We start from the raw sequence: 17,875 nt of genomic DNA, 5'->3' as shown, positions 1-17,875 counted from the left end.
GGAAACATGTCGATTACGGTCAGGACCCCATAGTTTAGGTCTGAAACACCGCCCTGTAGAACATGACTCAAACGGCAAGTGTCCATACAATCATCGAGATATGTTTAAATCTTACCTCAACCATACAACAACACTAGTCTTAACTTGAGTACTCAAATAAGTCTTAATTCGACCATATAAGATACAATATATTCATATTAGATAATTTATAATCCATTCAATATTTTGATACCATGATGCAAAACTATTACATAAGTACCACAAAATATACTATAACATGAAAATTACAAAGAACCATTATATAAAAAAATAAAAAATGACTAGGATGCAACTTATCATCTTACTATTTTAAGGCCTTTTGTCTGATATAGAGTTGAGGCCTATAACAATTAGAATAGTCTGAGTCGAGAAAAATGAAAATTATTCAGATTCTACTCAGAAATTTCCCGTGAACTATGGTATTTTGAAAATACAGTCGGAAATCAGGCTAGAATGTTTTTTATTTTGTTTTTGTATTCGTCGGTTCGGAATCGGTCCAGTTTTATGTAAGTTCTAGAAAAATTAAAAACAATCGGGAAAAACTCGAAAACAATATCGGTCGGTTCGGGATACCATTCGTTTTCATCTCTACCCATGGATGCCAACGTCAATGGAGAGAACGGCAACCCGTGTGCCAGGCCCACATGGAATGGCTTGAAGTGCTTTCTGTGCCCCGGTACGCCAGCGTCCACACTCACCCTAGTGGTGCCAGTAATTTGTGAGAGAATAAACAATATTTTGCAGTCGAGGGTACTGTAATACTGTTAATGTGCACAAGGTACTGTAACAAATATACTGTTCACAAAATACTGTACCATCTAATCCTATACGTTCATCTAAAATCCAATGACTCAATGGTGGAGTGAATCAGAGCATCTGGATTGCCTAGCAGCACCATTGTCGCCGATGAGGAGCTCGCTAGGACGCCAGCCAGCTCTCTGTACTCTCATTCTTACCCGCTGGGTATTCATACCCCATTGGGGATTACCCACTTTATTTGGAGATGGGCAATTTGAGACTACATGGGTATGGGTATGGGTAATTTGTGGGCATGGACGCTGGGTTGCCCAAACCTTCTCCAACGGCCCAGGCGTACCTGTGTTGTCCTTTCTAATGTATGTAAACCTGAATGTTATGAATGAACAAAAGGCCACATTGATTTCCTCTCAGAAAAGATTGCTCCTGCACCACCTGCTTTAGATTCCCATTGTTGCTATCAGGCGCCTTCTGTTGATCAGCTGAGTCCGGCTCAGGTCCCACGTACATACGAGTATCTATCTATCGATCTATCCAGGGCCAATTATTGAGAACTACCTGCGCCACTACTTAATTTTTAAGGAAAACGGTGGAAAACTACTACTCATTTGCCTTCCAAAGCACTACTACGTCATTATCATATATACGTATCATCTAGTGCTACATCATGGAGATTAACTTTGAACATAAGATATCTCAATTATTTTCCATCCATCCAACACAATTTTTTTTCAACATAAGATATCTCAATTATTTTCCATCCATCCAACACATTTTTTTTTAAATGGAATTTTTAGCAACTATTACTGCCGGCCAACTCTATAAGTAGAGGGGATATGTTCAAGTTTCATGAGGTACAACAGGCAAAATAGATGATAATGTTAACAGCGTCTATGCTTGTTACAACATAGCACTGTATTGTAGTATCAATCATCGCTGCCAGAATCTATATCAGAGTTAGCCCCTTGATGGGCCATTCCGTTCGCAACCTTCCCCTTCCCCTTGTTCTTCTCATCTTCCTCATCATCACTGTACTCGCTCTCATAGTCGTCATACTCCTCTTCCTCTTCCTCCTCTTCCTCTTCAATGCCATCCTCTGCTGCTGCTGCTGGCCCTTCTTCAGGCACATGGCCTCTGGTTCCTGCACGGCTGCGCTTCAGGACCTTCAACTTGAAGCTAGTCTTGGTGTCACAACCTATCCACACGTCGCACAAACAGAAGGAGGTCAGGTTGTGATTGCCCTCTGCCGGGGCTTGGAACTTGCCCATTACCAACCTACTGCCTTTCTTCACTTTGTCAACTGCCTCCCTAACTGCAATTCCTATTTCCTTTGCGCTTGCACCCAGTGCTTCCTGGGTATCTTGTATAGCTTTTGATGCTGCAGTTATGGCAGTAGCCTCGTCCATGAAGCTGACCTTCTGGGATAACCAAACGTCATTCGTTGCAGTGTCCGCTAGAAGCAGCCAGAAGTTTTCTTCCTTGTGGAAAGGGAAGAAAGGAGAATGGGGAAGAGCAGCAGTTAGTCCATTGCGGCGTTGAAGTGAGACCCAAGCATACATTGTCACAACATCTCCCTCTTGGATGCCCTCTTCACCTTCAGTCTCACATTTAATATCCACTTCAATAGAAGGAATCATCTCCAGTACAAGCTCTACATCGCGAGCTTCTTCTTCAGAAAGCCCAGCAACTTGTGTCAGCAATGAAGCACGATCCTCCACAGACATGACACATAGTTCTTGGAATGCGCGGATTTTCTGTAGTCAAACACAAATGAGATTTTTGTAATCCAGATTTGAAAGTGCTTTTTTAAATACAGGCCATCGGCTTTTGATATTCCTTCACTCAATTTACTTTTTGTTAGAAAGATTGAGAAAGGTAGTGAAGGAATACCTTGCGAGCAATTTTTTTCACAGTTGCTTCTGTAAAATGAGGCAGCTGCAAGAAAGGTGCTATTCCTTCCGAGTTACCTCCACCAGCTTTTCGCGCGCTTAGAGGCACAGCCTACACATGTGGGCATCCAAATATTTGCATTGCCATCAATGGTGATGAATGAGCTTGTGAACTGGAAGCAAATGCAGTAACACTAGCCAAAAGACATAGAAAAATACCTGGATGATATTTTGAGAAAGCTCAATTACACCAATTGCGGGCCTGAGCCATCCAAAACCATGGGGGCTCCTTGGTAGAAATGCAATCTGCATGTCAAAGTATATTGAATTTTAAAAGAATAAAAAATACGATAAAAACCAGTGCGCTAGTTAAAAACAAAGAAAAAAGGGGCTAAAACAACATTGGGTGGTTCATATAAATAGTACAATAGAAGATGCGTTCTCCTTGTGTAGTTTGAAGAAATACTGGTGGTGAGGTACAACACATTTGAAGGAGTTTCGGATTGAACAAAAACTGTCTAAAGATGTGATGTATTGGGATCACAAGCCTAAAGATTTCTTGCATTGTAAAAGTAATCATACACGCCACATCCACAACCAAATAAGTGGTCCTTACCCCAGCCCTACCCATATAACAAAGTAGCAAATACGCTGACCAATTTCTGACCAAAACTATTCATAGCAAAGAAACATGCATACATCCTATCAAGATGCTTTCATCTAAGTGTGTTGTAATAATTTCCCAAAACTATAAATTCCAGCAAAATCATGTGGTACAATTTGGGTATACCTCTTCAGGATGGTAGTTTGGAACGTCAGACGTGAACCGAACAAATCCGGGATGGTGACTCAATTGTTAGCTATTTACTGTGTAAATCGTATATGCAACAATATATTTATGGGTATAACAAAGAGAAAAGGAAGGGAAAAGAAAAGGCAAAGAAAAGTAGTAGTTAAATGACCCAGCCCATAGAAGCCCTCATAACCCATGACTTTTAACCCTTGCAGCCAAGCAGCGCTACTTCTCTCGTCTCCCTCAACCTCTCACGAGCACCGCCACCACCAAGCATGATGCGTGCTCCGCCGCCTCCTCACCCCACACGCTCTCCAGCGCCACAGCACAAGCTCCCACCGCCGCGTCTATTGCCACCACAGCACAACGCTCCCGCAGTCGCCCATGCTCCCGCCGCCCATGCCCTCCTGCCACCACCCGCGCTCCTGCTGCCTGCTGCGCTCTCCGGGTCGCGTCCCAGGCGCGAGCGAAGCAACGACCTGCATTGACCGTGGCCTGCGTTCCAGGATGAGGAACCACTGCATCGACCCGCATTCCAGGTGACATAGGTCCAAACAACAAGTGAAAAAGATCGCAGGGAGTATTGAATTTCGAAGTGACAAATTAGTCTCCTTTTACCATTGTGGCAGTTATAGGTAGTCTAGTGGTTGGTTAACAGATTTTCCTAATCTATGTTGCAAAACATGACACTGCAGCTTTCCGAATAACCAAAAACATGGTTTAGTTACTAAAGAAAAAATCTGCATGATAACAGGGGAAGATGACCCATTCGATGAAAGAATTTGTTTAAAAATTAATCTGACAACTCAATGGCTGCATGATTTCAAAGTAAAAATGGCTCATAGCAAATAAAGCACCACACACTTATTTAAACAAGTTGATCGCAACAAATCAAAACAGGCATAAACCACTACAGAACTCTGGGTTTTGAGTTTGTTATGAATTGTTGACAATAAAGGGAGAGGAGACACCATACAAGGCCAAGCAAGCACAAAACAAAGATTAAGGGTAGAAATTCAAAGACATAGATATTCGAGCAAGTACCTTAACTAGTTCTTCCAGAAGGCGAGGCGCAAGTTCAAGCATGTGCTTGTAATCTTTTAGTAGTGCTGGGGTTAAAGCAAATGACTCTCGAGTCAGGTGAGCCTGAATCAAGAGTTCCATCTGCAAAATAAAATAAATAGGTATTAAACTTGTAGAATTAGTCATTTTGCAGATACTAGTTTGTAAATTTAGTAACCAAAGACCAACCTTTACTAGCGATGGATGTTGCTTCCAGAACTTTGCTTGTTCTGTCTTAATATTCTTTAAGTCTAGATTTAATTCACTTCTAACAGCTACAAACAATTTCTGCAGAGGTTCATCATCACTGCGTCGAACCGGCATCTCCATATATTCTGCAGCCTTGATGAAGACATCCATAACTTTGCTGTGACAGCATCAATCCATTGCTCAGACATGGGAAAAAGGGACTATACTTCTAAGACTAACAAGTAAATCTAGAAGACTAGAACCCACAACAGAAGTGGGTTAAGAAATTAAAAGAAAGGCTGGACCCATTTCGTCCACCAGATATATACACTGGTTGAACAAAACCTTCTTTCAGAAAGCTGACTAGGATTAATAATTACTAAATGGAGTTTTGCAACTCTAAATTTGTCATCCAAAAGACTTGGCAATTGTGCATCAATCACTGCGGTTTCGCATGCGCAACACTTCTTTCATCAAGTAATCAGTAGTATAAAAGGAGGGGGTTGAGCCGAGTTGGTTCCTTGAGCCCCCTCCCAAGCCGGCAACCCTGGTTCATGCCCCGGCATTGGCATCGGAAGGGGCCTCTGTTCCTCTTCTATATGGGGAAAAAAAAAAGTAAAGCAAAATGAAATGGTCTCTTACTGGATCATATAACACTAAGCCTCAAATAATGATAAGACAATACTGGACAATAAATTACATCTTGACTTTCAGTGTTACAAAATGCTCAATTGCCCATGAGACTACCAAGCTCATGTCAGTCAAACTAGGGCTTGGGGTCAGGGATAAAGGCCTCAAATTAAAAGGTGCAACATTGTGAATTGAAAACTTAAATAAGAAGCAATTTCATTTCAACAGGAAGATGTACTAGGGTGACGTGAAATATTTTATATCAAAAAACAAGATTATTAAAATGAGGTGTTTGCAAGTTCATACCTTGGAGCTAGGGATGGTTTCATAAAGTAGTAATAAGTGGACAGAGTTTGATGCATGACATAATTTCCAGTATACTTTGATGACCTTGACAAATAAATAACTGCTATCATCAAGGGCAACAGTATGCAAAATCCCACTATTCCTAGAAGCATTATCCCGCCTGATGCACCATCAATATTAAGCAAGAACTTGGGCAAAGCAATGCCCATTTGCAACCCCTGAATCATACATAACATCCGTTTAATGTTAGCTTACGTTCATGAAATATTATGTGGCAAAATTTAGTTTTCAGTGAAGTATTAGGAACAACTGATATCCATATTACCTGCCGCCCATCTGGATGACCATATTTCTCATAGTTCTCACGAGATACAGGATCAGTTAATGCCTGATATGCCTTTGATATATATTCAACGAAGTACTTATGGGCCTCTGGATAAGAGGAGGACAAGGCATAAGACAAAAGTTCGCATAATCAAATATATTTCTTCATTGAGCAGCATTAAGATCACAAAGGAGTACCTGGATCAGGATTTTTATCAGGATGGTATTGAATAGAAAGCCTCCTGTATGATTTCTTGATATCAGATTCGGATGCACCGGATTCCAGTCCAAGAATACTATATGGCTCAAAAACTTGGACCTAGAAAATCCAAAACCGTATAACACTAAATAATGGAATTTTTAATGCTGAAGTTTCAGGGGATAAAATACCTTCAGAGTTCACTTAAATGATACATGTTATCAATATCAAGAGTCATTGCCAGGGAAAACCAGCCTATAATAGGAAACACAAGATACTATCGTTGGGCCCAAATTGCAGAGCTGACTGCTCTAAAATCTACAATACCAAGTTTCATAACATGGTTCCCAAATAATGTGATTATTTTGACATTTACAACTGGGACACCTAAACAAATTTTCAGAAGAAGAGGGAGATGATATAAGCCCTAGGACATGGTAGTAGTTTTAGTAATGTTACAACAAACCAGTTGGGAAAGCTACTGTTCAATAAACTGATCACTTGTTAAATTTGAGAGCTGACAAAACAAGAATTCTTGAGTGCTGTGGTAGCTACTCCCATAGGTTAACATAATGAAACAGATATCAAGATCCTTTGCTCCTACTCATGAGTGTGAACCTGAATCTTGCAAGCTAGTTATCTGTTTTGGTTGGTTTTCCATCAATTTGGTTAAGCATACTCATGTATAATTGTTCTATTCTAGCTAAACACACCAATTTCTTCAATATCTACTTTTCATCGGAGAATAATTGAATCAACTCTCCTTGGACACACGAAAAGGAATATCACCTACCTCACGGTTAGCATGCTTAATATAGTAAACAAGGAAGATCATGACGATCCAGAGCAGCAGAACGGTCAGGTTACTGCACGTCGAGAAGTTGGATATCTGCAAAAAAAAAAAGTCACAAGGCAAACCCAGCAACACCCCCAATCGAAGCCGCTAGCAGCAAAACAGAACAGGAAGAACGAGAAAAACGGCGCCATCCTCACCCTCTTGTAGATCGACTTGCGGTACTTGCCGGAGCGGTGGCACCCTGAGCAGCGGCAGTGGATGGTCTTGGCCTTCTCCGAGGCGGCGCGGCACAGGCGCATGATCGTGTAGGGCACCAGCGGTAGCGCAATCATGGTAAGGATGAATATCAGGAACAGCGAGCTGTTCTCCTCCGCGGCCGCCATGGCTGCTGCGACCTAGCTCCGCTCTCTTCCACCTGGAACCCCGGGATTTAATGGCCGGCGGCGGCGGAGCGGCTGGCTCGCCGGATCTGGCGGTGGGCGGTGGGAAGGGGGAGGGGGGAGGCGGATCTGGGCGGGGCCGCGGAACGACGGCGAGGCGAGATCAGGGAGGGAGCCGCGTTTTAGTGGAGAGAGATAGGTTTTGGATGTCGTGAGGTGGGCTCGCACCACGAGTCCACGACACGGAGCCGGGCAGAGGAAGGCAAGTGGTTTTGACGGGGACGGGTGCAAGAGCGGCGGGACGAGCCGTCCCTAACGTTCACAGATGCGACGTAACCGAGCGGTTACCGATGGTCTCGATCCGGTCTGGTTTCAGAAACCGAACGTTGGTCTGGCTTCAAAAATCGAACGGTAATTAAATTTAAATTAAAAAAATAAAAAATTAAAAAAATCTTTAAAAAATTATACATAATTTTAAGATCTTCTATGAAAAAAATTTCAAAAATAATATCGTTTGCATCATATTCTATAGGGAGGAAGTTTAAAAAGAATGAAAAAATTGAAGCGTGCGGCTCAGTTATTAACTCATGTTAACGAAAAGTGTAACATGCAAATACATATTTTTCTTATGTAAAACATATTTTAAGAGAATCTTTAAAATTGATTTCATTTTATTTAGAGTTTTATTAATTTCTCTATGATTTTTACAAAGTTCACAAACATAAAGTGAATATGTTAAGAAACAGCATTGTAATTAATTTTTTCATGTCTACTATTATTTTTCCTACATAAATCATAGTATAAATAAGCTAATGAAAGTGGTTTCACTAATTTTTGAAGTGTGATGGGTCAGTTATGAATTAATCTAGTCGCAACACATTTACACAATCATGCATGTTACAATAACTAATTTATAAGTTCATGTATTTTTAAAAGACATAGGATCATGTAAGAAGACTAACAAAATTAGTTTCATTATTTTTGGATTAGCAAAGAGTAAACTATGCATTTAACTTGGTTTAACAAATACAATTTTTCACAGAAAATTTTGAACTTTTTTATGAGTATAAATATTTTTATCATATAGATCATATCACAGGGAAACCAATAAAATTTGTTTCACTTGATTTGAAGCTCAGATGAATTAGTTATTGATTTTAGAAGATTGAGATAATTTTTGGGTTTTTTGTTGAACTTCACTGAAAATCGAGAAACCGCTCGATAAATTGAGAAAATCGAGCGGTTACTAAGAAAACCGAGTGGTTACCGATAATACGGAAAATTTGAGAAAACCGCTCGATAAATCGCAAAAACCTCTTGGTAACCGGTCCAAACCAACCGGTTACCGAATGGCTAAAATCGCGATTTTTTTTCCAAATTTCAAATTTTACCAAATGAATTTTCTCTGAATTTTTTTGAATTTTTTACCGGTAACCGTGGTTATCGCAAATTTTCGGTTACCGCCAGAGCTCGGTAACCGAGCTCCGGTCGATAACTTTAACCCTGGCCGTCCCTTGGTAGGCCGTCCTCTCAAAAGAAAAACTCCCATGAGCCGATCCTTGTAGACAAGTTGGAAAGGTAAAACAAAGGAGACATTGAATATTTTTATTTTTAGAAAAGTTAAAAAAAAAAACAAACATATTATGAGCCCGTTTGGTACAGCACTGGATTCAGATTCACCTTAAAAGTGATTCAGATTCAACCTGGAAATATTTCTCTGATGAATTAGATTCAACAGTGAAACCGTTTGGCTAGCTGACTGAATTGCAATTCCTGAAAAGAGAGTATGATGGCTGAATTGACCGTTGTAACCCTGTCTATATATCTGTGCTGACTTTATATGAGATGTATTTGGACTTGTATTTGAGATGTATTTGACTTGTATATAAGATGTATTTGGCTTGTATATGAGATGTATTTGCCTTATATATGTTGTCTTCTTCATAATGCTTTTTAAAATAAAATGTGTAATCATATTGCAATAAGTGATATCCATTAATGAGGAAATTATATGGAAATGACAACCAAGTGATTGAATAATTACTAGTGCTAAAAAAATGCAACCATCAGACACTCCAAAATATAACTGAAGTGGTGACAAAAGACATCCAAAATCACAAATTATGATGATTCATCTACCCTCTAGATTGTGATATAGCCCTTGCTAGATCATCACGAAACCTATCCATGTTTGTATCATTTGATTGTGATGTCGAAGCATCGGATGCATTTTGAGAAGGTGGTGTCTCTTATACCTTTGAGGTATAGTGGGCACATAATCCGGATCTTGGTCAGACCTTCAGAAATGCTTATCAAGTGCATGGTTCTCACGAATGAAGTTATGGAGACACATGGTTGCCACCACAATCATCTTTTGCTTGTCCATTGGATAGCTTGGCATCTTGTTAAGGATTTGCCACTTCATCTTCCACACACCAAAAGTACACTCAACAACGCTGCGAATACTTGAGTGCAAATAGTTGAAGAGCTCTTGCTCACCATTAGGAGCAACACCCCTCCTCCAATTAGGAACATGATATCTTTGGCCCCTATATGGTGCTAAATAACCCGATCTATTTGGGTAACCCGCATCAACAACATAATATTTTCCTACAACATGCAAGTGGAAAGTCATTTTATAGAACCTTTCTATGGTGCTAAGTAACCATGAAAGAAGAAAAAGAAAGTAAAATATTTACCTAATGGTGGATGTGGAAAGGTTCTTCTATCAGCCTCCAAAGCATGATATAGCACAGTGGTGTCATGCATAGACCATGGTTGACCAATAGATGCATAGGTGAAACGCATGTCAAAATCAACAACTGCCATCACATTTTGGGTTGGCTTTCGACATCTGCCAATGTATCTAATATAATCTCTAGGATGTGGTGTTGCTAAGATATGAGTGCCGTCAATGACTCCAATACAATCTTTAAAATGTGGCCACATCCTTTATCACCACTAATCCTAGTGTGCACAATAGAGAAGTTTCTATCCTTGCGACGTATATAGTCCTTAGCCATCTTGATTAGGTAATGCAAGACCTCATCAAATTTCCTACTAATTGTTTTACCAGAGTGCTTGAATGTATTCTGAACAGCAGAGTTTGATCTATTTTACCCACAAATGGATAAAAAGAGAGCAAGTGATTCCATTGAGCTCATATGGATGGATGATTTCAGATCATAAGAACTCACCAATAAATCATGCAACATATAAAAGAGTCTTTCATTCATCCTAAACATCCTGTGGCTTTCTCCTGGAGTATTCAATGTTTCCCTCAACCAAGCAAACCCATGAGCCGTGATGTGCTGGGTGGATTCTTGTCAAGATAAGTAGAGTAGTACATGTTGACAATACATGAAGTTGCAAACAAATTAGTTTGCATTTCTTGTTGCAGACGCATAATCTTCAAAGATAACATGCCATCATCATCAGAACTACTTCCATCCCTTGAACATTCACTAGAGGACATCTGAAGAAAAAGCATACATGTTTAGAAATAGTTCCATACAGGTTCAAACAGGTTTACACAAATGAGAAGGTACATGAAAAGTTTTAAATACAAATATAGGTTCATGGTACAATAAAATAGCACAAAACAGAAAGATACATTTCATGCTTTACCAGCATGTATCTCAATCTAGGGGCAATACTTTTCTTGCTTCATTTTTAGCCATTGATATCGCTCTTGGGGTGTTTCCAAAGTCATAAACATCTCTCTTTCAGCTCTTTTGATAAAAATTTTAGAGGCAACAGAATGCTCTTTTGTACCGGAGGTAGCCCCACATTCCTTGACCAATGCTATGACTTTTGAAATGGAAAACTCAGAGTGATCCTCCCTTCTTGACATTGATTCACAAGATGCACTTGTTCTCTCATTCAAAGAAATTATATGAGCCATTTGATCTTGCATCCACTCTCTGCCACTAGCCTTAGCCTTTTTTCTCTTGTCTTTGTCTCCACCATGTGCTCTCTTTCCTTTGCCAGTGGGAGGAGTTACTTCCTCACAATCATCCTCTTCATCCCCATCATCCTCTTCATCCAAATCATTGGAGCCACGAGGACTAGTAGGAGCAGCACCTGATGAAGCATCCCAATGGTCTTCACCAGTATTTCGTAGGTCTTCAAACATAATCTTCATTTTATCTTCATTTTGAAGTCCTTGATGTTCAAACTTGCTACTTCCTTTAACATCCTGCAATAAAAAAAAAAGTAAAGACATTGATGAATGCAAGCTGATCATAAATACAATAATATTGGAAATATATTTTGATTGCTTACTTTCTTTAACTACTTCTGCCTTTCAATTGAAGTAGTGACAGTACCCTTTGCTTCATCCCAGCCTAATCTAGTTTGTTTCAACAATAGCTTCCATGCACTATACTCCCTCTTCAACTTATCCCATTTATTTTTAAATTGCAGCTTTGTGTAACGTATGCCAGTCCTCTCTTAAAATTTAGCAATAACGTTATCGTAGCCTACTTTGTTCAAGTGGGTACTTGAACGATTTCCCTTCCTAATTCCGTCAGCAAAGATTTCACAAACAATCCTATTTCTCTCATCAGGCCATTCAGCACTAGAAGCCATCTACATTACTCCACATCAATTCTCACTCCACTAGAATATGATCATTGGACATTGATATATACAAAATCACCAACAACCATCCAATTGAATGGAATTTTAGGAACATCTAGGGTTAGTACTACTAATGTACAATGTCATCTTCTAGAAGTTATTATATCATAACACATTGAGCTATCTTTCATGAAGCAACTTCAGTCTCTATAGGGAACCCATGCTGCTATTCCAAGGTTGCATGAGCTATTAACACTATTCTAATTGACATTATAGACATAGCCCTCACAGTTCAAACAGACATAATTCCAATTCGTCAAAAGTATATCTTTGTTTTAGCAACTATTGTCTTCAATCTTCCTAGTCTCATATCACTTGCATTCATTTTCGTTTTCCATTCTACAAAGCCACATCAATTTCATTTTTCATTCCACAAAGCCACAACAGAGAGACATACCATTTGCACAACCATATCAATTTCATTTGCCATTCTACGAAGCCACAACAATCCATTTTGCATAGCCACAACAATTTTCGTTTCCATTTTGCACAACCATATCAATTTCCTTCATGCCAACAAGACAGAACGGTGGAGAAGAGGAGAACAGGGGGCTCACCTTGGGAAATGCTCTTGGACTGGCCCTCAGGTGTGGATGAAATCGACGGAGCTCAACCGGCGGTGGCTTTCCCTTTTAGATCCGGAGGCAGAGGCGATAGGGCTTCAAGATCCGGGGGTCCAGCGGCGACGAGATGGCTTTAGGAGGCGGTTCAGCGGCACCGATGAGATTTCTTCGGGAGGCGGTCCAGCGGTAGCGGCGAGATGGCTTCGAGAGGCGGTCCAACAACGGAGAGAAGCCTTCAGGTTGCGGTCTTGCAGTGGGGAGATGGCTTCCGGCGATGGAACGAGAGTGGCGAGCGGCGGCTGCCCTCAAACCTAGGTCGCCATTTTTGGGGAGAGGAGAGAGGGACGAGAGATGGATGGGAGGGGTGCAGGTGTGGAAGGGGCTGCGGGCTGGGAGAGAGGCCGGGTGCGAGTTGGTTTTGAGATATGGTATTTGCGGGTAAATATGATTGAACTAGAGGCCTAGGTACAAAATTCGTTGGTTGGATTCACCAGGGAAGCCTCGTTTTGGCTGGTTCGCTCGCGCAAGCTATAACGGGGAATCGATTTGGTCGAAGCCCGTGGAAAACGACGCATTTGGTAGTGATTCGCTAGATTCGAGAGTGAATCCTCAGCGAGGATCGCTACCAAACAGCCCCTATATCTACAATTCAAATCTAGTGTTCCAACAATTCGCATATTAAATGTAGAACGTGTTTTTTAATGTTGTATTAGTTATATGGGATGGAAATGAGAGCCGAAACATGGATATCCGGGATTTTCTCTGATATCAGAGTCAAAACCAGGTAGTAGTAGTAGTTTTTCTTGGAGGATACAGAAACGAGGTATCCCTCAAAGTTAGAGCTATGCGGGGATCACAGCGTATAATATTTGGATAGCAATCCAGATACTATCTGATCCATGGGCCATGGTCAAAGTAATAACTCGTCCAGTACCTATGGGCCATGGTCAAAGCTCTAATTTGTACCAAGGTTTGGACAATTACATCTAGGAAAGGTAATAATAAGTAATAATATCAGGTAATTTAGTTCCTAGTTTATACAACTTCTAGGTCTTGATTAATAAATGTATTAGTTGATCGACATATTTCATATATTGCTAAATTTGCTTCTTCAATTCTAATGTAGTTGCATTTTGTATATATGGGATGTTTGAATGATCATTACATATGTGATATAACCACTATTGTTTCTCACTCAATATACAAATAATTATTTGTGACTAACACTATCCGCATTTAGCTCATCATGTATTCGCTCTGTATTCATGATTGAGCTATTCGTGTTTGTATTTGGTACTATCCATAACTTTGTTACTGAGAAAATCTAGGGTAGAATATGGGATGAGAAATATCCGTCCGTGCTTCCTCTGATTGCATATAGTTGTGAGGAATTGATTGGCACAATGAAAAGTTGAGATTCACTTGTTTATATAACAAAAATTCACAATGAATTCTCATCTGGCGCCTCTTTACCCTCAACCCACTGAAACTCACATGCCAACTATCCGAACTGAGTGACTAATAGGGTGTTTTTAGAAACAAGGTGATCCATTACCATCTCATTCTTAACTGACATGTTTGGTTTGAGAAATAGAACGGTTGATCTATCAACACCTCATTCCTCACTAACACATCACTAGGAGGGATGGTGCCATCCCATCAAAATTCATTGGATAAACCCATTATGGATCATCTAATCTAAGATAGGTTTATTTCTGGAACCAAACGCCCCACAAATTAACCCACCATATAAATTCTCATTCTCTCTCACTAGTTCCCTCCCCTCCAACCACATTAAAAATATGCTCTTCAACTAAAAGAACCCTTAGAGCCTATGGGCATGGCGTTGGAGTTGTTAGCAGAGCACAATGGACTAAAGCTGCATGGGGTTGCCGACAGGATGAGATCACTAGCGGTCCAAGGTTAGCTCCAAAGTTGATTCTTTGGTCTTTTGCGAATAATTTGAGTTTTTGAGAACTGCTTTGTAATTCAAAATAAAATATTGTGAAAGCACTTATTGCCTATCATAATTACCTACTAGCCACCAATGCCCGCGCTTCGATGCGAACAACGTAATTGATAAAGCACCAACCTTTAAACCAGATATATTCTTCAATCAAATCTGATCTATATTAGCAGTTGGACTATGACCAGACTATTCTAAACAAAGTGATCAAGTGCTGTTGGTTGGATTATCGTCAACCTTGTTTTCAATGTTCTAGAAAGAATAGAATTGAATGATTTAAAGTGCAATGCTTAAAAATGTACATTTTTTTAACACGAAGTTCGAATATTATTATTAAATTAGAGTGTCAATCTCAATGAAAAGTATGATTCAATTTTCTATTAAATGTAAGGAACATAGTCTTATTTTTCTCAAAATTTTGGATATGTTGTATCATGTTAAAGTTAATGCACTTCATAAAATATATTAGAGATTATTTACATCTGTTCCTTGTCTTTGTGTAACATTGTTTATATATGGATTCTAAATAATTTTGCCTTATTTAAACATGGGAACATAAAGTTGTTGTGATTTGGTTCCTAATTAATTAGCAAATAATAAATTTCTGGATCCTCTTATTTGCATGTCAATCCTTTGTAGTTGCTATAAAGTAGGTATGATCAAGTTTTGCTAAGGATAATGTGGACCTTATTCATGATATACGACTTAATGTCATTAGTAAGCGTATAATATAATGCATGATGATAATAAATGTATTGAAAATTCTACCTGATCATTAAAAAATATGCAAATATATTTACCTCTTTAGGAAGACCTAAAAGGCTCAAAATGGACCACATTTACAAGCACCATGTTTGTTAGTGTATATTGTACATAGATAAGTGGTCCTGCAAGTGATAAGCCCAAATGTAGACCTAGTATACCAGAACTCTAGATGCACTTTCCCCTTCCTCATACTTATGGCTTGTCTTAAAGCATACTTTTGTCTCTCATTCATTCTCCACCGATTCCCCATTCATCACTTTTCCCAAATGTTGACGAATAGGTTGGTAGTGATCATGGGCACCATAGGAATGGAAAAGACGAAGCTATCAATCAATGTGGCTAAGGTTATTTGTGGCGAGGTGTTGAATGCTAATAAGATGCAAGCTTATGCTGGCCTTGATATCACCACCAACAAGGTGAGTCTACTTTCTTGATGTGGAATTCCTCATCACCTTCTTGGGGTTATTCCTTCCACTGTTGATGATTTTCCTATATCCCTTCTTTGATCTCTTACAACCATGACCGCAAATTTCATTGTAAGGCATGGTTGCATGCCTATTATGGTAGGTGGATCAAACTCACTCATACATGGACTCCTTGTTGACCATTTCGATTCCTCCCTTGTTAATCCCTTTGTGCTAGCGATTATTGCTCTTCCCCACATTTTCAATGTTGCCTCATTTGGATCCATGCTAATGAGGTGATTCTCAACAAATATCTCAATCGTCGTGTGGATCATATGTTTGAAACTGGCTTGGTCTAGGAGGTTAAGTAATACTTTGATGCACACAATAACTATGTTGGGAACACTAGTCTAGCAAAGGCAATCAGCGTATCAGAGCTAGGTGGGTTTTTAATGGGACATAAGAGTCGTTATGATGCCATAGCTGAGATTAAGACCAATACACATGCCCTTACAAAAATACGAAGTGCAAAGATTCACCATATGGTTTATGCTTGGAAGTGGCCCTTTTGTTCTCTTGATGCTAGAGACCCTGCAAGTACATCTTAGCGGAACATACCATACCGCTGAAGCTATGGCATGGGAACGCAATGTGAGTGGCCCTGGATTAATCGCTATAAAAGAGTTTTTTAATCGCAACTAAACTGGTTTCTCATATGTAAAGTTTAAATTGTTCATGAAATATGAATTAGGTAATGCATTAATCCTAGTTGTGTTATTTATTACGATGAGTATGTTCCAATTTTTCTTTTCAGACTTCATATTTAAGGACATTTGATGTTATGAATGATATCTACTTACCATGAAATACTTATATGTTGTTTTATATATGTCGTACTTGAGCCATAATATACTTACATGCATTAGATGGCATGGAGGAACATTTAGATAGTTAAAGGCAGGATGTAATAATGGATGACATATTTTTTTATGTTGTTCAATTCATTAGTCATAACTTGTTTGACATATATATATATATATATATATATATATATATGTGTGTGTGTGTGTGTGTGTGTGTGTGTGTGTGTGTGTGTGTAACTTAGGATTCTTATTATACCTTTTTTGGGCAATATCATTGGACATTCAAAGTGGAAGATCCATGCCAGATCGATTATAAACAAAAATGTGGATCAGTTGATGTCCATTTTTCAATTTGTAGTGTTGTTTCCTTCTATTTGTTTGAGAACTTCTTCCATCATGGGATATGATACACATGTCATGATCATTATATTGGTTGAAAAATATATTACAACTGAATAATCTATATAATACATTTAATAAGTTAACAGATCATACAACTACACTAACTAGCATATCCATAGTTGTAGCTGGTAAGGTGCTTAGAACTATCTTACTGCTGGTCTGAAGCTAACTTATTGTTATACTAAACCTAACACTAACCTAGAGCATCTGGATAGAACGTCTCGGCTGCTCTCTCGGGCTATGAGATCTCAAGAAGTATCAACACAACAAGTTGAACACTACCAGTAATTGCTCATACACATACTGTTGTCTGTCGTGTAGCATGCTCTTGCATTTGAAAGCCTAGAAGCAACACAAGGATGAGCGAAGCACACCATGTAGCTCGTGTGTTGAATCTCTGCTCGGCTGAAGGTGAAGGCACCGCCATGGCTCGCCGGTGTAAAAGATAAGCAAGTATACAGTGGAAACAAAAGCAACGACTACAACCATAGCCTTGGTGCTAGTCGCACTATCTAGCAAGACCAAAATGCAAGCTGCGAGGAGAAGTGATACAATAAGGCCTGCCATGAAGTATCCTTAATATAAAACTATTCTAAAAACTAGTGCCTTGTTTAGAGCGGCTAGCGTGTTTGGGAGGAGGAAGATATACATATCCAATAAGGTAAAACAAGAACTTGAAACATACACGCTTTCCATTGGAGTCAAAATATTAGGACTAGGTAAAGGTCTTATTTTGTTAATGGTGTTACCTATAATAGCTAGGAACCTGCTACAGATTTGCTGTACATGCCGTTTTTCTAGCAACATTATCTGCTAGATTGTTACAACATTTGGATCTAATAAAAAAGGAAATCAATGTTGGTGAGAAAGGGGGTAGGAAAATATTTTCTTAGTTAAACGTATATGGT

At 39.4% G+C, this 17,875-nt stretch overlaps 1 protein-coding gene and 1 pseudogene across 1 annotated transcript; one reads left to right on the top strand and one right to left on the bottom strand.

The window, feature by feature from the left end:
* Positions 1 to 1,469: 1,469 nt before the first annotated feature.
* On the bottom strand, positions 1,470 to 7,608 carry LOC133924001 (dnaJ protein ERDJ2-like). The gene is made up of 10 exons (XM_062369345.1): positions 7,181 to 7,608; positions 6,981 to 7,076; positions 6,187 to 6,307; positions 5,990 to 6,096; positions 5,665 to 5,882; positions 4,729 to 4,906; positions 4,522 to 4,641; positions 2,904 to 2,990; positions 2,686 to 2,796; positions 1,470 to 2,549 (listed from the first exon to the last, which is right to left on the bottom strand). The coding sequence occupies exons 1-10, from the start codon at positions 7,364 to 7,366 to the stop codon at positions 1,722 to 1,724; spliced, it is 2,052 nt and encodes a 683-aa protein (XP_062225329.1). The 5' UTR covers positions 7,367 to 7,608; the 3' UTR covers positions 1,470 to 1,721.
* Positions 7,609 to 15,564: 7,956 nt separating this feature from the next.
* LOC133925406 (adenylate isopentenyltransferase 8, chloroplastic-like) lies at positions 15,565 to 16,310 on the top strand (annotated as a pseudogene).
* Positions 16,311 to 17,875: the final 1,565 nt, after the last annotated feature.

This window comes from Phragmites australis, chromosome 7 (genome assembly GCF_958298935.1).
Source record: "Phragmites australis chromosome 7, lpPhrAust1.1, whole genome shotgun sequence".
In the NCBI taxonomy this organism is placed as follows: domain Eukaryota; kingdom Viridiplantae; phylum Streptophyta; class Magnoliopsida; order Poales; family Poaceae; genus Phragmites; species Phragmites australis.
This window is presented reverse-complemented; position numbering and strand designations above follow the sequence as displayed.